Here is a 20,526-nt window from a genome sequence, read left to right on the forward strand (position 1 = left end):
AAAATATACATAAAATTCAGTTTAATATAATGAAAATTTTTTTATATATTAAAAATACTATAATTATAGAAAATTCATTATATTATAATTAAAATTTATTATAAAAAAAGTTAATTATATATGTTTTAATTTTTATAAATTATAAAAAATATTAAATTAAATTTATTTAATTAAATAGACTGTTGCTAACTTTCTCTCCGGGTGAAGATCACCTAGGGTGATTTCACCTAGGTGATTTCACTCACGATTAATTTATTAAATTTATTAAATTTGATTGGTGTAAATTTTAATATTTCTCACTTTGCAAAAGAAATTTTTTGATTGGCTAAATTTTTAAATATATAATAAACAATGCTTAAAATATTTTCGCACTAAAAGTTTATAGCAATTTATTAATTTTTAATAGATTACATGAATCATTGATTGAAAAAAACAAACTCATACTATCCAAAATACTAGATTTTTGATAGGAATAACAAAAAAAATGAGTCACAATGATAAAGAAAAGAGAATATGTGAATAAAAAAAGGAAAAAAAATGAGGGTGAATGGGAATGAAAGAAACAAAGGGGGATTGAAGGAGGAACGAAATGGAGCAAAGGGGGGAGTGAAAAAAATGAAAGGGGCGAAAAAGATCAAGTGGGAATGAAAAAAAATGAAAGAATGAAGGAGAGACGAGATGGAGCAAAGGGGGAATAAAAAGAATAAAGGGTAGTGTAAAGGAATAAAAAAGATGAAGCGGGAATGGAATAAAACAAAAGGAATGAAGGGTAGTGTAAAGGAACGAAAGAGACGAAGTGGAACAAAAAAAAAAATGAAAGGAACGCAGAGAAAATAAAGAACAACGGAAAAAACAAAAGAAGGGAAGAATAAAAAAGCAAAAAAAAATGAAGAGACGAAAAAGAATAAAAAATGGAGAAGGAACGAAAATGAGATAAACAGGGGACCAAGTAAAAACCAAACCCATAAAATAAAAGAAGAAATAAAGTTAGTAGGGAACGGAAATTACATGTAATAAATAAACGAAAACAAAAAAGTAAAAACATACCTTAGTAGTTGCAGAGAAGAACCGAAAGATCTAAAAAGAGTGAAATACAAAATGTAAGAAACGAAATATAAGAATGAAATAAAAAATAAGAAACGGCCTAGTGCTGGACATATATACCTTAATTGCAAAGCCGAAAGAGCTAAAGGACCTAAAAAAACGAAATAAAGTTAGTAGGAAACAAAATGCAAGAAGCAAATAAAAAAAAAAGAAAGAAAATGTACCTTGAGTGCCGTGCGAAAGGAGCGAAAGGCCTAAAGAAAAAAAAGATTATACGAGTACGTTTAAAAAAAAACAAACATAAGAAATGATCAGCACATTAATTAGCCAATAAAATTTAAATGAGGTGATATCACCGGGTAAATTATATAAAAATATATAAAATTATCAGGTTAAATCACCCTAGGTGAAAAATTGCTAAATCACCCCGGGTGAAAATTAGTTATAATCAATTAAATATTTGTTTTTATTTATTTATATACCTTTTTTTATTTTTTTTTATCTTTTTAATAAGTTAAATTAGAAATTTTCCAACTTATTTAGAAGTTATCTATTTCTTAATTTTGTTTAAAAGTTGCTCTACTTTGCAAAATAAAAAATACATATTTACAAATTATAATAAACAATTCAATAATTAAAGAAATAAAAAATAAAAAAAAAATATTATCTATGATTTTATTATCACACTTTGCAAAATAAGAAAACCCATCTTTATAAACTTGATAAATAAATTCATAATCAAATATAAACAGACAACTTTAATTTACAAAATCATTATAATTTTCATTATCCATTCCTGATTTACTGCATCCTTTAGTAACTGTTAACTTGTATAGATCAGCTCTTTGATTTATTTTTTTTGCTTTCCATTCAGCTAATTCCTTTCAATAATTGAAAAAAATATATATATATATAAAAGTAATTTTTTAAGTTAAATTAGGAATTTTCTGATTCACTAAGGAATTATCCATTCTTAACTTTGCACTTAGGAGTTACTCCACTTAAAAAAATATGCTTCTTTTAAAGTCTGATTCAGATTCAGCCTTTCTGCTTCTTTCAAGAAATGGGTAGCCTTTTTGCATTTGTTTAGAAAACTAGTAATACTTCTTTACTCAAAGTATTCATGCAATTTTTCTGTCATTTAGTTTTTAATATAAAATAGTGTTGTAACTGATAACATTCTGACGTTAAATAAGTAAATAAAAAAAAGTTGATAATAAATTTTTAGAGAAAGTATTTTTTTTAGGAAAGTAGAAATAGTTTTTTTATTAAAATATTTTTTTTTCAGAGAAAATAGTATGTTTTTATAAGAGAAAGTAATCTTACCGACTTTAACCAATGCTGTTTCTTTTATACCACTGTATATACCTCAATATGGCTTAGTGATTCTGTGACACAAATTTTTATCGTCACTCATGTGATTCGACTTACACATTAAAAACTATAATAGAAAAAATCCTTTTTTAATGGAAGGAAATGAAAAAAATTATCACTATATAGAACAGTCTGCAACTTCAAAAAGAGAAATACAGACCTTGGCGAAAAGAATAGCGGTCAGTTTTTTTGATATCACGAATGTAATTTATAGTAAAATGTGAATTTTTTTTTTATTTTCTGAAAGGGGAACAGAAAATACATATATTTCATTATTTAAATAATATTTGATATGATCATCTTCCCATGTCAATAAATGCTTTAATTTAGTATTGCATACTATTTGCACTCTTAACCAGTGTTATTTTATTATGATATTTTAATATTTTCTTAACTTTCTCGCCATCCAGAGGTCAGATTGAGACAAATTTACCACCATTGGATTCCTCTTGACTATGTGGTTTGAATGGTGGTCTCAAAATTACTGTGTAGCATCTGTGTAATGTGATAGTTCAAGTATAATAGTGAGTATTATAAATTTTTATGTTGTATAAAGATAATCATTTCTAAAAGCAATATAAAAGCTTAATAATATAATAAAAGACCATTATTTAAATCTCGTAATTGCAAGAAATCTAATAGTTGTAATTTTGTTTTAATACAAGCTTTGGTTGATGAGAAAATGAAGTTTAAACTTTTTATTTCAAACTTTCATACCAAATTCAAAAAATTATTAGTAGTATTTCTCTGTGATAATGTGATATAACAAAATGCAATTATAATATTTGGCAGTTAAAAGTAAGTGGTTTTTTTTAAAAAAAAATTGGAATTTATTATTATATAGGATTTTGAGCATTTTAAAAAAAATTCATAGCAAATTATTATGCTCCGATTTTTATTAAATTTATAACATTGGTTTTTTAGAAGGTAAAATAGGCGTAAAAACAATAATAAAATTTCATTTTTTTTTATTGCTTTTTAAAATAGTATTTTAAAAATCCATTGGGCATTACAAGTTTTAATTTAAATAGGAAAATTCTGATCTCATATCCAAATAACAAATGATATTCGCACCGCCATTCTTTTCGCCGGGGACTGTAGTTGTAAATCTATTTTTGCTATATTTTTATTGAAATTTGTTATTTATACATAATAAAATAAATTTAGGGCGATTTGGATTTTGGATCTAAGTAATTTATAGTGAAAACTACTTAAATTCTTTTAATTTTCATATGTGAATTGCAATTAACTGTTTATGTAATCTATATTGTCCTGAAATTATTATGCATTGTTAAGAAAAATAATTGACGTAATACTCGAATTTATAAAAATACGAGGGTGTCGATTAAAATTATTCTTTATCGTCGAAGTACTAATGACAGTACATAACAAAAGCATAAAGCAAGTTGTATACAATGTTAAAAATAAATATTGGTCAAATCGGAGTTCTAATTCTAACTTTGTTTATCCTATTTTTACCGATAAATGTTAATGTAACTATTTTGATGATTTACGATATTTGTAAATAAACAATCTCATGTCTATGATACCGATTTCCTTAATGTTCTAATTTTAGGCGAAAATTCCGAAACTACTTACCAAAATGTTGAAACAAAGGGAAAAAAGTTCGTAATTCATAGATAAATTTGTTCATGTGCTTGCAGTCAAATGGGATCATAACCACGTTATTATGTCGTGTGATTTGATTTAATTATTTAATAATTATTGTTTTCAGATGCTCACTAACCATATACTTCATTATGACGTATAAGATACCATCTATAGATTCGTGTTATTTATTCGTTTTTTATTCATTTTTTATTCGTTGACCCGTGAGAATAAATTAAAAACAATGATAAATGTAATACATTTGTGGTTTTTTTTTATTTTTACATCTCTCTTCTTTTTTTTTTTTTAATAAAGATGAATGTATTAAGTGAATCGATTGCAGTTTTCTCACCAGAAGAACAGGAAGCTGAACGAAAAGTTTTAAAAGAATTTAAAAATTTGACAAATTCTCAAATTTATGAACACATTTTTATTCACCGAATGATGTTACGAAAACAACATGTCACAAATATTCATTGTCCATCCGACATACTAGGAACCGATTCATGTGAACTTATTCTTCCATCTCTCCACAAGACAATTCAAACTGTATTATCTAACACTTCTGATTCATCAGAATTTCATTTATTAGATATTGGAGCAGCTTCAGGTGAAATCATTGATTGGTGCTTTGCTAAAGAACTCGAGAAAAATGTTCAAATGAATAGGCAAAATATAATTCATATAATTGAACCAAATTCAAATTTATTACAAACTTATCAACAAAAATTATGTGAGTATGCTCATTTAAGTCAAGGTATCGTTTATAATGGAACGGTACAGGATTATTTTGATATGGATGATAACGCAAACGACGGAACAAACAAATTAAGAGTGGAGGCACCCTTACCACTCATTCCATTAGATCTTATTAATTGTATACATATGATTAATTATCTGTAAGTAAGAGTTTTTAAGAACTTCGGTTTTCTTTCCCCCCTCTTTTACTTATACACTCTTCTTGCATAAAATAAAATAAAGCGTTGATATAACTACTCCAAAAATCGATCCATCAAATGATATCATTTCCTTTTGCAAATTCATTTATTCGCATTTGAAACCAGGCGGTGCAATTTATATTGCACATTTAGACGTATTGAATTTATTTAATTTTAATGATGACGACGAAGATAACGATTACAATGCAGAAACTTATCAAAAAATTCAACAAATAACTTCTGCAAGAAATTCCTTGTTATATGAGGGTAATATCATTGATCATCTTCATTCTTCAGAATTAAATGTATGTGAAGTAGATTATGATAGTGATGATACGATGGAAAATTCTCGAAAACGTAAAATCAAGACCATTCCAAAATTCAATTCATATAAATTACCTAGCTCGTTATTTTCAAAATCTTTAGCTGATATGTCCGTACTTTTATTAATCGATCAATTGCCAAAAGTCAAAAATGATGATAGAAAATTTGATATTAGATTGTTGGAGAATATTTTGGAACAAGTTAAAGAAGTCGCAATGACTCCCGTTGGTGAAGGTAAAAAGAAAAAGTTTGGATTGGAAAGAGGTACGAGAGGTGGTGAAATAGTTTGGAAAATTGATATTCCATTGATCATTAGTATAATTCGTAAGGAGAAGGTTCATATCTGAGTTCCAAATACATTCTAGATCGACAATATCATACGATTATTTTAGTATAAAAGGTTAATTCCAAGTTAGCCTTAATTAGTCTCTTATATTTATATCATTTGTTATTTTTTATTTATTTTTTTTCTTTCTTTATTGTTTACTATTCTCTCTCTCTATAAAAGAAATAAAAGTGATACGAAAAAAAATTGGATAATGTTATTATATTGCAAAGTTTTCGCCCCAACTAGGACTCGAACCTAGAACCTCCGCCTTAGGAGGGCGACGCCATATCCATTAGGCTATTGGGGCCGATCATATAGCTGTTGTGTTCAGAAAAATAAATCTAAAAAAATTATCAAAATTTTAAAAATTTTATAAATTCAAGTTTTGGATTTAAAAAGGTCTGTCCGACGCAGAAATATCACATAACAAAGGTTTTTTCTAGTTTAGATTGTTCTTTGATAGATGGCTTGTACTAATAGTTCAAATAAAATGACGTACGAATTTAAAAAGGGGAAATCGGGTACTCTTGTGTTGAATGAATGGCGTCTTGCAATAACGCCATCTTTCCACTACTCGCATATTGTACAAATGATCTTGTTTACCTTTTTTTCAAAAAAAAAAAGTTACCCTGATTATCTCCGTTGTTTAATTGTCAGTGTTGATACAAATTTGGCAACATATACCGAAATTTAAATTACTTTTTATATTATGGAATTGCTTCATAATTTTATCATAATATTTATTGTTATGATTAAAACAATTTAAATAATGGTAAAAAACAGGTTTAATTATTAGGTTACGACAACATAACTTACAAATATTAATGTTTCATGTGATGATCTTTCGGGACATTTAGGGGAAAAAACCGTTGTTAGGTATGTGATTTGTTTATTAATTCACACCCCCTCACCTTAAAACTCCAATTTTAGTATTTACTGCTCTCTCTCATAAATGATTGATTTTTTTTTTTAGAAAACAAAAAAATTTCCTTGAATAATTTTTTTTAATCTGCTTTTATAAGTTCACATTAAATTTTAGTTTGATAAAATAAGTTATTATGGACGAGCCAACGCCAAGTTTAGAGGAACTTGAAGAGCAGACTTTTATCACTAAAGAGTATATAGAAGAAAAAATAATTCCTGGTTTTACAGACGCATATCGTCATGGTTTTGATGAAGATGAATCAACGATGATACCTTCCTATGTTTGTCGATTGCCAACTGGTATGGAAACTGGTACATATCTTTCATTGGACTTAGGTGGGACTAATTTGCGCGTGGCAGCTGTTACATTAGTTGGTGATGGTAAAACTGATATTGAACAAAAACAGTTCGTCATTCCTGAGGAATTAAAAACCGTTCCTGTTGAAACTTTGTTCGATTGGGTCGCCGATTGTGCTAAAGATTTATTGATTAAGATTAAATCTCTTGAAAAAGAGATGTATATGGGGGTGTCTTTTAGTTTTCCAATCAAGTGAGTGTCAAAAATGGTTTCTTTCGCAATTTGAATCCGCAAATTATGTATAATTTATTTTTCACCGCTAATATTATAAAGACAAACTGATATCAATAAAGGTGTGGCAATGAAGATGGGTAAGGGATTTGATATTCCCGGCTTGGTGAATAATGATGTTGTTGAACTTTTAAATGATGCTTTCGTTCGTAAGGTAGATTCACAGATAGTTATTCTTTTAATTACTTTTTTTTTTAAAAAAAAAGAGATATTAATTCTTTTCTTATTGCTCATAGAAAATAAATATACACATTGTGGCTATAGTTAATGATACAGTTGGATCACTTGTAGCATATGCTTACAGAGATCAAAATACGATTGCATCTATGATCATAGGAACAGGAACAAATGCAGCGTGTATCTGCGAAACAAGTGAAATTAAGAAACAAAATTTTCCTCCAGATTCTCCTCAGTATATGATAGTTAATAATGAGATAAGCTTAATGGGAGCAGATTTTTTACCAAAAAAAACAAAATATGATAAAATACTTGATTCACAAAGTTCTATACCGGGATTTCAACCTTTTGAAAAAATGGTCAGCGGGCGTTACATAGGTGAATTAGTTAGATTGGCCATTGTCGATTACGTTAAAAATTGTAATTTATTTGACGGGAAATTACCTGGAAAAATGGAAATTCCTTATAGTTTTTCTACTGTCCACATGTCAGAAATTGAAAGGTATAACAAAAACGAAAAAAAAACAAATTGTTTGCACATTAAATATATTAAATACAATTTATTAACATTTTTTTTCTCTCTTTTTATTCAGTGACCGTACTTATAATTCAGCAAATATTTTAAAATCACTAACCCAAAATTTTAAATTTTCCGAAGATAATACACCAACGGTCGGAGACATGCGTACAGTTCAAGAACTTGTGAGAAAATTTTCACGTAGATCAGCACATTTGGCAGTGGCGGCTGTCGCATCATTAATTAAACTACAATGTGGAACATATAAAAACATAGAAAGAGAGGTTAGAATAGCAATTGATGGATCAATTTATAATAGTTATTATAAATATTCTTCTTCAATGAGCAAACTTCTTAAAGAAATACAAGAATCTGGAGAGGATAAAAAAGTAAAAATAGTTTCAGTTAAAAACGGTGGTATTATTGGTGCTGCTGTAACTGCTATGATGTACTCTCCCCATCCATAACAAGTTTTTAAAAGAGATTAAATAAAGATGTTTTCTCAAGAAAAAGAGAGCAAAGAATGTTTCAAGCCTTTGCAGGTATGTATAATGAATTTAAGTTAGTTTATTTTATTTTATGTGTTTTTTTATTTCTATTTCTATTTCTATTTTTTATTTTATTTTATTTTATTTGGTCATTTTTAGGAACTTTAGAATTTTTGGTTTTTATTTTTTTTTACGAAAAACTTTTTTATTTTTATTAATTAGGATAATTATTGAAAGTGTAATAAATAAAAATAAATTATTGTTTATACATTTTCATCATCAGTATCTTGATCGAGTAATGGATCATCTTTATATTCAAATTCAATTGGCTCGACTTCATAATCCACTATAAAAAAAAGAAAAATTAAATTAAGAAATATGGTAATATAAAGAATAGTTAAAGACTCAAAAATACTTGCAATAAACTTTAAGTTTCTTTCCAAAATTCCTTTGACATAGGTAAACATTAAAAATTGAAAGCAATAGGATGAGTATAGATACCATTCCCATGATAAAGGATAATTGATAAAGAGGTGACCAACGAATTTGATTTGTGAAATCACACTTTTTTATAATAGAATCAGTTCCGATATAATTTGAAGGGATTAAACATGTCGGAACCGTATTTAAAAATATTATTACACATAGAGCAATATTAAGAATGTAGTAAACAGAAATCTTTAATCTAGATTCTTTTTGAACCTGTTAAAAAAGAATATTTGTTTTTTTAAATATATTATGTGAGTATTTTAAGATTATTGATATTATTAAAGAAAAACATAGGTTCATTATTTACTTACACCTTTTTTAATTATAATTATCTTTACGATAAAGAGAATAAGAGAATAAGGTATAATGTCAAAAAATTGATTGGTAAACAATGTATTTCGATAATTCATGTAAGTATTTCTTGTTCTATAGAACCAATTTATTGATATCCAATATCCGATTATTATTACATTTGAATGAATTAATGATATTACATAAATATAATGTGTAAACATTCCTAAAATAAAAAGAGGATTATTAGATGAGATATGAGATATGAGACTGAAACGCGTAAAATCATGATCATACGTTTTATTTCTTCACGTGTTGTTAGGGCGAATTTAGGTAAAAATTTCCAATATCTATTTAATGTCACATTAGATCGGCGAGATTATATGATTTTTAAAAGTACGGTAACTTACCTCTTTTGCCATAATAAAGCTACAATAATCATGAATGTAACTTGAAAAATACATAGAATGATAAGTCCGATAAGTTCATTCTCATTTACATCATAATTATTCTTTATTCCAATATTATCTAATCAATTTAAAAAAATTACATTAATTTTTTATTTTTTTTATATAAAAAAAAAGAGAGATATTAATGAGAATTTACTTTGATAATCGTTGATGCAATCATTATATAAAGTTTTAAATTCTTCACAATATTCGCTTAAATTATGATCAAATACCATGTTTAAAATAGTACATAATATTGGTATCACCGTTACGATACAAAATAGAATAGCACGTATTAATGTTCTCGCACTAAACTTTGATTCGATATTTATAATTAATTATGGATCAATAATATTAATATCGTATATATACATATATCATAAATTGCTTACAGTGAGACAACCAGATAAAACGACGAATGGAATAAGAAAAATAATTGGTACGCTTAAAATCGTAACTCCCCCGAATAATAAAAATATTATGTATATACAAAGTGTTATTAAAAATATCTTTTCTAATAAATTATACGAATTTATCCATTTTATAATTTCAACGATTTCATTATTATTATTAATCTTAATTTTCTTTTTCATCGTGTAAAAATTTTTTTAACTAAAGAAAAGGCCTTTAAAGTGGAAAGTTCTCAATTTATATAATAAGAAATTCATTATACAATGGAAAGTCCTTTGCAAATCATCTCATTGTTAAAATATGTATTATGGTCATAACCTGCATACTACATAACATAATAAATTTCAACGTTTCAATTCACTCACCTTTCAAATCGAAATCATTCATAATGTTCGTATTTGATTCAATATTTAATACTAAAACTACAGAACCATTTTGGTTTAAAACGATAAGAGTTATAATTAGTTTTATATTGGCAACAATATTAGTAATATATGCAGTAAATCTAATTGGAGAATTTTTAATAAGAGTTGATACTCCCGAAGTGTTAACATTTCAACAAAAATTATATTATAGTGTTCCATCTATGAAATTTTGTTTAAAAAGAAAACAAGTTCCATATGGAGATATTGAAAGTACTCAAATATTAAATCCGATACAATGTAAATGCCAAACTCCAAATTCTATTTCAACTTGTTCTTGTTATAATTTAGAACAAGAGTCGAGACAATGCCAAATATATAAACAAATTGGAAGTTCTTATAATACATTATGGTTTACTATCGATGGTGTTGATACTTCTTTTAACCAAGTTACACCTGATTCTTCATATTTGATGACCACTCTTCTTACAATTGATATTGATGAATTTAGTTTACAAAATGATTTATTTATGAAAGATCGTAATAATGATTCTATTAAAGTCAACTCACTAAATGTTCCAACAATATATTTAACAGGTGGTCAGTGGTTATTATTAGAATATTCCATCATTGTGAGATCATCTTATTATAATCAATTTTGGGGTCTAGTCGGTTTATTTCAAAGAAATGTACAAACTTTAAATATTGAGTGGCATAAAACTGATTTTCCCGATTTACCACAAAAAGATAGAATCGTTGTTGGTCTTAAAGGTAGATCAAATTCAACTAGATATGAAATAGAAAAATTTCAGTTAACTAGTAAGTAGTATCAAAATTGAAGTTGAAATGTTTTTTCGTGAGATTATTAAATTTTAAAAAAAAAAATTTTTCCTAAAGTGATGGGAAATATTGCGAATCTTGGTGGTTTTTATACAGCTTGTGCAGGAATTTTCTTTTATCTGTTCGGTAACCCAAAGTTATCTCCTTGGGGTATAACTCAAAAAGTTATATTTGTTTGTTGGCCTTGTAGGAGAAGTTTTCAAAGACAGCTTGCAAATCGTTATGTTTCGAGTGCTGGTATTCCATTTGGCGAAAAAGTTAAACAAATGCCTCCAAATTCTTCGATTGAGGAAAGGCTTCAAATAGTAGAAGTAAGTTAAAATAAATGTATTTGTCATAACTCTTCTGTAAAGTCAAAGTGTGAATTTTACTAACCATGTTTTTTAGATACTTTTGAAAGATTACTATATAGATACATATTATATTGATCAATTAAAATTGATTAAACGGAAATATCGAAAGAAAATAAGAGATTATGAAGAATTAGAACAATTACCTCCTGAGGATGACTTGACTTTGAACGATCAAGAATATGAAAATTCCCTTCCTACGCAAAGAAATTCTTTTATCGATAATGTTAATGATAGGGGACGAATCTATTCCAGATCTCACACTTCTTCTTATCATCAAAATATGGAAGGTTCTTTGGGTTCTAATACACCTTCAATGACTCAAATTGTTGAATCTCCCATTAGTGAGAATAATGACATTATTGACATTGAGATAACAAAGAAAGATAAAGAAGGGAATAATGGTAATAATATAAAAAGGCAGACCAGATATTCGAGAAGTTTGGGAATTGATAATATTACACATAATTCTGCAATTAATAGATCACCCAATAGATCACCTAGACGTAATACCTTATTAAATTTTGATGAATAGTTTTACACATTTTTTCATTTTTTACCAAAAAATATATCTCGTGTTATTGCATCATTCTTATCAAATATCACATATGCTATGTCAAAATTGACAAATTAAACTAGTATATGATATATATGATAACATTATTAATCAATTCTAACATCATTGATTATAGTTTACCATATTGATTTTCACATCACTAGTAGTTAATAAAAAAAAAACATTATTATAAATACTTAACGCCAAGTGTTATTCTAAATAATTAACTTGTGTATCAAATTTGTGCGGAACCTCGTAAATATTTTAATGTATTATTACTCAAACCATTAATAACATATTTATAATAAAAACAAATAATGTACAGTAATACTACCATCATACATCATCAATTAGAAAGTTCTCCGGTAAAAGATACAAATGGTGTTTTACGAGATAAAAATTGCTCTTTGCAATGTACAAATATGGGATACTTGAAAATTTTGCCATTATTGCCAGTTAATACGGGCACGATACAAAGTAATACATCCTCGAGGCTTATAAGTTTAGAAAACGAGTTTAGAGACAAAGTGGCACACGAAGAGGATGGTCATAAAGGACTAATTCTCAATGATTGCAATAGGTAAATCATCTTAATTTATTGGTTCTATATTTTTCGAGTAATTTAATTTTCTTGTATTCTTGTAATTTAGTTTACGAAAAAGTATAGATAATCAAAGTGAAGATACAGCATTTGAAGATGCTGTTGCAGAATTAAAAGAGATTATTTCCAATTCACGATATTTATCTTATGTTTTTCCCATTGGGATAGATTATATTGATGATGAACGAAGAGGTAATAACCGGCTAATTATAATTTGTCTCTTATTAAACTTTAACTAATTTATTTAACTATAAATAGTGATAACGACTTCTCCCATATTAAGAGCTCCAAATCCAATTCCTTTTAATAAACCATTTATGAATAATAATTACGATAAAATGATACATTTTCTTCCTCGATCAAATTCTGAATATTATGACATTTAAAGATAGTGTGTTAAAACGGATCGATTTTCGTTCTAACCATTAAATTTTTTTTTTTTGCTTTTTGTTGCTAGAACCTTCATTTATAGTGTAAATATCGTACATATTTTAATTTTTCTACTTTTAACACTTAGATATATTACTAATTTTGCTAGACATTTATAATTTTTTTTTATTGTATAATAGATACAGTATATCTGTATATGTATAAAGTATAAACATGTATAAACAATTCTTTTGCTGTATGTAAAAATGATAGCGTAGTTATGGATGGTCATTTTTTTTAGGAAAAAATAACAATCTCTTCGACATCATGATACAAATAAATATCGGTAAACTTATTATAAACAATTAAATAGTAATTTCTATTTTTTTTTTGTATGTTAATTATAATCACATAAATCGAGGCAAAATGCGAGAAATAGTATAAATTGCATGGCATTTTTGGAAGGTAAAATACTTCAATATATTCATTGATAATCTAGTTTTACATTTTACTCTTGCGTCTTCTATACTTTCAAATGGTCTTGTTTACATGATTAATTTTTTGCCAATTTGATTAACTGTTCAAAAGAAGTGGTACCGATGTTTACCTTGGAATAGATAGACACAAAAGATTGGTCCACAAGACCACAACGGACCTGTGCACACTCTACTAGCAAATAATCCAATTACTCTAGATCGTTTAATATTGCAGTTTTTCTGGCTGATCTAAAAGGAAGACATCTCCGTATGGCAAATTTAAATAGTATGGTACCCATTCCATTTATTGATTATATTTTTTTAACTAAAAAAAAAATACAAAACTATTACTAAAATTAAAGTTATTTAAACTTGTTTAAAAGAAATGACAAATTTCTGGCAAATACTATTACAACTGAATTTAAATAATATATCCATTAAGTAAATAATAATAAGTTAAATTTGAATTCTTTTAACATATCCTTTAAATTATTGCAGATTCTGGATTTTTTATATGTATCTGCCAGTTACTTCTCTAAAGCTATTAAATTCAAGAAAATAATTCAATTCCAGTCTTTGGAGTAAACAATACTGTAAATAATCTTTTAAAAGATAGTAGAAATCATGAAAAAGCTTTGAAAGTTCTAAATAAGTGTACAGCTGATCATTTTATAGTTTATAGAATAACCTAATGAGATATTCTGATGAATGATTTTTTAAGAAAGACTGAGAGCAGAAAATAAACTAGTATTAGTTTCAGGAAGTTCATGCAGAAGCATGTTTGAATGGCAATGTTCAATCATGATTTATAGCTTAATATTGCCAATCGACAAATAAACACATATTCTAAATTTCCACAATATTATAAATTTACTAGTATTTTGAAATTTTGAAATTTTAAAAAGAAAAAAAATATATTGAAATTATTGTTAAATTATTTAAAAAAATTTTATATATTCTTTAACTACTTTTTACAAAAATTATTAGCATTAAAAGAATTTAATTTTCAATGAAATTTTAAAATTATATATAACAATAATCATAATAATTAAATTATGGTATTATTATATTACTGAAATAATTTTTTAATTTCAAACCAATATTAGTTTAGTATAATTTTAAAGTATACAAAAGTAATCAATTAAAACTTTGTAAAAAAAATTTTTTGCTAAAAAATATAATTAACTTTATATATTTAATATATTATATATATAAATTTAACTAAAATTATTGCTATAAGGTCAAAATTATTTAAGAATTTTTTTACATTTATTAAAATCCAGTAAAATTTTAATAAATTTCAGATAATTACATTTATATTACAAAATTAAAATTAATCTGAAAATTAAAAAATTATTTTAGTAACATATATATTATAACTAATAAAATTTTAAAATTTAATAATATGAATACATAATAATAATATATTATTAATAATTATATAATTACAAATATTATGTAACAGGATAACTTATAAAATCTAAAAATATATAAATTAATATAACTTTTTATTTATTAATTTTAAAGTTATAATTTTATTACCATTAAATACACTTTAATAAAAGGAATCTAACAAATATAATTTCATTTTTCTATAATCACTAGATTTTAAGATATTTTAAAAATTCAAAAATTTTTAAAGTCCCTACAGTTTAAAGGATATTAATAAATTTAAAATTTATATATTTTTTATCAAATTTTTCATAGTAAATATATTTTTTTTATAAATTATTTTTTATATAAAATAAAGTACTTTTTTATAAATATTTATTTATACTAATTTAGTAAAAAAAGTTTAACTAAATATTAATAATTTTAGATGTATATGGTATATTTGTTTTTATTATAAATACTGTATATTAAAATATTTTTATCAGGTAGTAAATATCTGAATATTATATAAATATTTAATAGTTTTTTATTACATTTTAGATTAATAACTAATAATTATTTAAATTTAATAAAATTTATATTATTAAATTTAGTTTAATAATAGAAATTTAATAGTAATAATTATATATTTTTAGTTTTAATATTTACTGAAATATATGAAATAATTTTTATAAAAAATATTTAGAATTTATACTAAAAATTATAATATATATAAAAGTTAAAGTTAGTATTTTAAACTCTTTTTAATTTTATAAGTAAAATTATAGAGTAGGTAAATATATATAAAATATATATGTTAAAGATTTTATAATAAGTATATAAAGTTTGCATTATATTTATTTAAAATAAAATTTATAATATGATATTCAGCAAATTTACTATATAATAATTTTCAAAAAAGAGGAGTATGCTATAATACTTCTATATAAAATTATTATTTTTTATAAAAAAATAAGTAATAATAATGGTTATAATATAAATAATATTAATAGAATAAATTTGAATTAATAAAAAACAAAATGGTTTTATTTAACTTTATTAATAAAATTATTATTTATTATTATATTTAGTTTATATACAATTAGTACTTAATATCTGATATCTTAAAAATTATGTAACTGATTAGCAAATATATATTTATTATAAAAATACTTTTTTTTAATAATTAATCTAATTTTAATGTATTACATTATAATGAATTTTTATAGATTTTATCAAAAATCTTATTTTTTTTTAAATTTTTAGTTATAATTAAATTTAAATTTTATAGTCTTAATGCATTAATATTGATTAAGTAAATTTATAAATTATAATATTAAAAAAAATTTAAATTTTCAGGTCAATACTCAATGTTATACATTTTTTATTACAAATTTTTTAGTTATAATTAAATTTTAAATTTTATAGTTTTAATGCATTAATATTGATTAAGTAAATTAAAGTTATAATTGGAAAATAAAAAAAAATTTTAATTAAAATTAATGAAAATTTGTTATTTTCAAAATATTTTGATATAAGTTTTATTGCAAATTATTATTTGTGATGTTGAAAAATAATTTTTCTGATATATCAAATTAGGACTAAGTATTAATAAAAGTAATGAGATTTTACTTATCAAGGTTCCAGTATATCGAATTTCACTGTGTATTTGAATAGGATGTAATTGCGTTATTTTGGTAATTTTACAAATTATAAAATGTCCGATTAGTTTATGAAGTATTTCACATTTACTCGATCATTATTCTGACATATTATTACAATTTTATATAATTAGCGGAATATTAATTGTTCAATTTTGCATATTATAAACGGATAATAAAATTCTCAAAAACAAGTTTCCTTTGAGAATGATATTTTTTTATATTTAATAAAAAATATCAACTAGTAGCTCAAAGAAACAATTTAATGATTATGATAAAGAGGACCGTTCCCTAAATCAATAGAGAGAAAAACACAAATTTTCAAAAAAAAACAGCAATTACCAGAATACTAAAAAAAAAATCAATGTTACGTCATACTATCCAATATTATATACGAACAGTTAAAAACAAACATTGAATCCCCAAATATGCGAAATTAATAAAAAAAATTGTGGTGTTATCAAACAATGATTGTTGTAAAAATTCCCAACCCCAAAAAAACAATAAATAAATGTAATAATAAGAAATAAAACCCATAATCATACCTAGTGTATATAATAAATTACTAAACTTGTATATTCTAGGCTCAAAAAAATTAAATAATAACCAAAGCATATATAATAAGATACTAAAAATTATAAATTAAGATTAAATAACAGCAGATTAAAGTATTAAGTACACGAATAATTCATTAAATAGATTTTTTTTTTTGATTTTTTTTTGATTTTTCTTTTTTTTTGCACAACCTAATTCTCATGTTCTTCATATCCAATAAATTATAATTTATCTATCATTATGAGTGAGCCAAGCACTCAAGACAAAAAGAAAAAAAATTGAAACTTCCAAGTCAACGGAGATCATCAATAATATAAAGAATAATCTGTAAAATAATTTTCATAATCATTTTTATTATTTAATTTATCGGCAAATAAAAAATCCTCTTCGCGTTCATCAACTGGTGTAGTATAAAGCGGAGCACGAAAGTAGCTTGAGGGAGTTAAAGGCTTGTAATAATTGCTTTCATTATTATTAGCCCGAATGTTATTGTTAGCGCTAGAAGAGTTTGTGTAAGAACAAAAGCTAAAATATCCGTCGTTATTATTTGTTCTCGGTGGAGAATTTGAAGGGGTTAAAGGATAACTATTAAACTTTCCATTGCTAACATTATTATCAGATGACATCGCTCGATGTTGTTGTTGTTGACTTGTTATACTATGATTAAGGGATAGCGCTGGAGGATTTGAAAAAAGTGAAAACGTGGGAGCAGAAGCTGAAAGAGAAAAATTGCTACTTCCTGTGGGAGTAGTTGATGGAGGAGTAACATATCCAGACTTTCTAATTGGAGTGCCGATAGGTTCTTGAGAATTTTGGAAACGTGGTGGTGGAACAGTGATTTTGTTAACAAAAGGAAATGAAGTTGTCTTCGCTCGTGTGGGAACAAGTGGAGGAGTTTTAATGTTCGACTTATATTTAGCTTCAGTTTCATCCAATGAAGAATCGCTATTAAAATATCGAAGGTTATGAGCGGCAATTGCATTATCTAACTTTCTTTGTTGAATTTGAAGTAAAATGCGTTCTTCTTCAAGGATCTTTGCTTTTTCAATGAGTTCATCATCATCCAACAACGAATGTGGTTGTGCAAAAAGTGGTGTACTTGGAGATAAGTTAGAAGAAGGAGTAAGTGGATGAGGAGTAAATGGACCGTTGGAAAGTGGTGTTGAAGGATATCCTGGTGAATAATCATCCCATTCGTCTAAAATATTAAAAAAAAAACCAATTAATTATATATTACTGCGCCAAACATTTTTATTTGCTGACATTTTTCTTTTAAATTTTACCGGAAAATCTGCTGTTATTAAAACCGTATCTTCCGCCGCAATTCTCTATATCTCTAAATTTCATCAATGCATCATCATTAGGACTTGAATCATCAAAGTGATACAATGGGTGACGTAATGGAGAAAGCACATCATCGGTATTATCAAATCCATATGATCCATATGATCCATATGGAGTAAATGGAGTTGAGGGAGTTGAGGGAGTTGAAGGCAAACCATGAGTAGGATAAAATTTCATCGCAGATGGATTTCTGTTAAATGATAATCCTTGAATAGATGAAATACTTCGTTGATGTTTTAGCATATTCCTATTGGGCTGCTGTGAATGCGTTGAGTGAGAATGCGATCTTTGATGAAACGTATTTATTACTGTTTCTTTAATTGAAGATAAAATTGATCTATTAATACAAAAAAAAGAAGAAGAAGAAGAATAATAATAATAATAATAAATAGAGTACCATTAGTCCTTTTCTGTAAAGGTGCAGAGGGCACCCGTCCAGCAGGTCCTTGGAATCGATTATAAGCATTATTTTTGGAATATTCAAGCATTCTTGATACACATTTAATTTCTATTTATAATAAGATCCAAGATAAGAATAAATATTTATTTAAATTCAATGCAGATTTCATCAATTACTTACCATCAAATTGTGATCTAAAAGCACGTGCTTCGTCGTCATCTTGCGATTCTACAAAGGAAAATAATTTTTTTTAAAAAAAAAAGATGACGATAAAATATTTTTTCAATAAAATCTTCTATTACCATGTGAGGCCTTAACATTCTGTTGCTGGATTTTTTCGTTAGATGAAATTTCCTTTTCATCGGTAGAAGTGGGTAAATTTGTTGTCATGTTATTTTCCATATCATCAATCTTATTATTTTTTTGTTCTTCCAAGGAATCATTCGATTTGTTGATAGCAGAAACACCGTTCGCACAGCGAGTTGCTGAAGAATCATCAAATTCTTCTTGAAATGGGAACATTTTTCATGAATATGTTTAATAAAAAAGGCTTTTTTTTTTACAAAAAAAGAGTAACTTTATAGTAAGGAAGAAAAAAATATATTTATTATTTTAGATTTAAAAAATTCTTTAAAAAGAAGATTTTGTGGTAAAAAAGTAATAGTTGATAAAATTTCGTATTTTTTTTTTCTTTTTTATTTTTTTTGTTATGTTTGAATATGTTTGTTCGTTCCTTCGTGGGATAATAAATTTTTCTTATTCCTTACTAAAAACAACTCTTTTTTTCCTTAAAAAAAGAGAGTTAAATTTTATTTTTTTTCCGAAAAATCGAGAAAAAAAAACTTAAAAGTTGGCCTTTTTCATGTATTAAACGTAAAGAAAAAAAGAGTCGAAAAACAATTCCGCAACGAATGCTTATGAGACAAAAGAGAGAAAGCGGAAAAAAAGGTAAAAAAAATTTAAACAACAAATTACACATATTTAAACAACTATGCAAATCCTAATGACTGTTTAACGGTAAAAAAAAGGATAAATTAGGCTAGAAGATTTATTTTTGTAGTTTGGATTTTATTTTTAGGGTTATGAAATGACATTGACAAAGTAAGTCATTCAACCTATTTTGTTAATAAATATAAATTATATTAAATCGGAAAATGGAACAAAAATGGAACCGATATCCGCGATATCGAATTTTATTAGATATGTTTAAATTTAATATAATCTTATTTCTGAAAACTGTGTAAATTTGAAAGATCAAAAAAAAAAAAAGAGAGATATAAAAATGAAATAAAGTATTACGTAACTGTTTTCTTATATTTAAAAGTTTGTTTTAATAAAGTTTTTTTGCTCCGAAATTTATGTAATTTAAATAAACATATGCTGCGCAGGATTTCCATTCATGCAATGTGAACCTTATAGTGCATTTAATATTTAAACAGAAGGATTTCCATTATGGATGTTCTGTTTAGTTTAATTTCGGAGAAATGTTTGTAAATTTATGAATAAACTTAGGTGATAGGTGACGTTTAACTAAGTCAGAAATAGAATAAAGTTTGATAACCGTCTAATCCTAAAACATATATTTCTTTTTTTTATAGATTTGTCAAATAATGAGATAAATAATGGTTCATATGATTTATCATCAATAAATCTAAAATTCGAGTATTAGACTGATATATATATATATATA

At 25.4% G+C, this 20,526-nt stretch overlaps 6 protein-coding genes across 6 annotated transcripts; 4 read left to right on the forward strand and 2 right to left on the reverse strand.

Moving 5' to 3' along the window:
* Positions 1-4,341: 4,341 nt before the first annotated feature.
* OCT59_028285 (uncharacterized protein) lies at positions 4,342-5,814 on the forward strand (the record flags this gene model as incomplete). Its single annotated transcript, XM_025322259.2, has 2 exons — positions 4,342-4,925; positions 5,008-5,814. The coding sequence occupies 2 exons, from the start codon at positions 4,342-4,344 to the stop codon at positions 5,633-5,635; spliced, it is 1,212 nt and encodes a 403-aa protein (XP_025166695.1). The 3' UTR covers positions 5,636-5,814.
* An 860-nt stretch (positions 5,815-6,674) lies between these two features.
* Positions 6,675-8,585, forward strand: OCT59_028286 (uncharacterized protein; the record flags this gene model as incomplete). Its single annotated transcript, XM_025322258.2, has 4 exons — positions 6,675-7,090; positions 7,172-7,283; positions 7,366-7,808; positions 7,900-8,585. The coding sequence occupies 4 exons, from the start codon at positions 6,675-6,677 to the stop codon at positions 8,288-8,290; spliced, it is 1,362 nt and encodes a 453-aa protein (XP_025166694.1). The 3' UTR covers positions 8,291-8,585.
* On the reverse strand, positions 8,575-10,133 carry OCT59_028287 (uncharacterized protein; the record flags this gene model as incomplete). The annotated part of the gene is made up of 7 exons (XM_066147190.1): positions 8,575-8,657; positions 8,731-9,013; positions 9,112-9,317; positions 9,389-9,441; positions 9,502-9,619; positions 9,698-9,854; positions 9,933-10,133. The coding sequence occupies 7 exons, from the start codon at positions 10,131-10,133 to the stop codon at positions 8,575-8,577; spliced, it is 1,101 nt and encodes a 366-aa protein (XP_065993925.1).
* Positions 10,134-10,321: 188 nt separating this feature from the next.
* Positions 10,322-12,252, forward strand: OCT59_028288 (uncharacterized protein). Its single transcript, XM_025322257.2, has 3 exons — positions 10,322-11,132; positions 11,211-11,464; positions 11,541-12,252. The coding sequence occupies exons 1-3, from the start codon at positions 10,340-10,342 to the stop codon at positions 12,036-12,038; spliced, it is 1,545 nt and encodes a 514-aa protein (XP_025166692.2). The 5' UTR covers positions 10,322-10,339; the 3' UTR covers positions 12,039-12,252.
* A 124-nt stretch (positions 12,253-12,376) lies between these two features.
* On the forward strand, positions 12,377-13,046 carry OCT59_028289 (uncharacterized protein; the record flags this gene model as incomplete). Its single annotated transcript, XM_025322256.2, has 3 exons — positions 12,377-12,639; positions 12,710-12,852; positions 12,919-13,046. 3 exons carry the CDS (start codon positions 12,377-12,379, stop codon positions 13,044-13,046), a joined length of 534 nt encoding a protein of 177 aa, XP_025166691.1.
* A 3,655-nt stretch (positions 13,047-16,701) lies between these two features.
* OCT59_028290 (uncharacterized protein) lies at positions 16,702-20,092 on the reverse strand. The gene is made up of 5 exons (XM_066147191.1): positions 19,139-20,092; positions 19,017-19,064; positions 18,834-18,944; positions 18,376-18,750; positions 16,702-18,290 (listed from the first exon to the last, which is right to left on the reverse strand). Exons 1-5 carry the CDS (start codon positions 19,356-19,358, stop codon positions 17,398-17,400), a joined length of 1,647 nt encoding a protein of 548 aa, XP_065993926.1. The 5' UTR covers positions 19,359-20,092; the 3' UTR covers positions 16,702-17,397.
* Between the last annotated feature and the right edge of the window lie 434 nt (positions 20,093-20,526).

The sequence above is a fragment of the Rhizophagus irregularis genome, chromosome 8, assembly GCF_026210795.1.
Source record: "Rhizophagus irregularis chromosome 8, complete sequence".
NCBI lineage: Eukaryota > Fungi > Glomeromycota > Glomeromycetes > Glomerales > Glomeraceae > Rhizophagus > Rhizophagus irregularis.

Excerpts from the sequence above, each read along its gene's own strand:
- OCT59_028288 (XM_025322257.2), top strand. The coding sequence starts at position 10,340 with ATGTTCGTATTTGATTCAATATTTAATACTAAAACTACAGAACCATTT. Across the intron at positions 11,133-11,210 it reads AGAAAAATTTCAGTTAACTA|TGATGGGAAATATTGCGAAT; the intron begins GTAAGTAGTATC and ends TTTTTCCTAAAG. Across the intron at positions 11,465-11,540 it reads AAAGGCTTCAAATAGTAGAA|ATACTTTTGAAAGATTACTA; the intron begins GTAAGTTAAAAT and ends CATGTTTTTTAG.
- OCT59_028290 (XM_066147191.1), bottom strand. The coding sequence starts at position 19,358 with ATGTTCCCATTTCAAGAAGAATTTGATGATTCTTCAGCAACTCGCTGT. Across the intron at positions 19,065-19,138 it reads GAATGTTAAGGCCTCACATG|AATCGCAAGATGACGACGAA; the intron begins GTAATAGAAGAT and ends TTTCCTTTGTAG. Across the intron at positions 18,945-19,016 it reads TTTTAGATCACAATTTGATG|AAATTAAATGTGTATCAAGA; the intron begins GTAAGTAATTGA and ends TATTATAAATAG.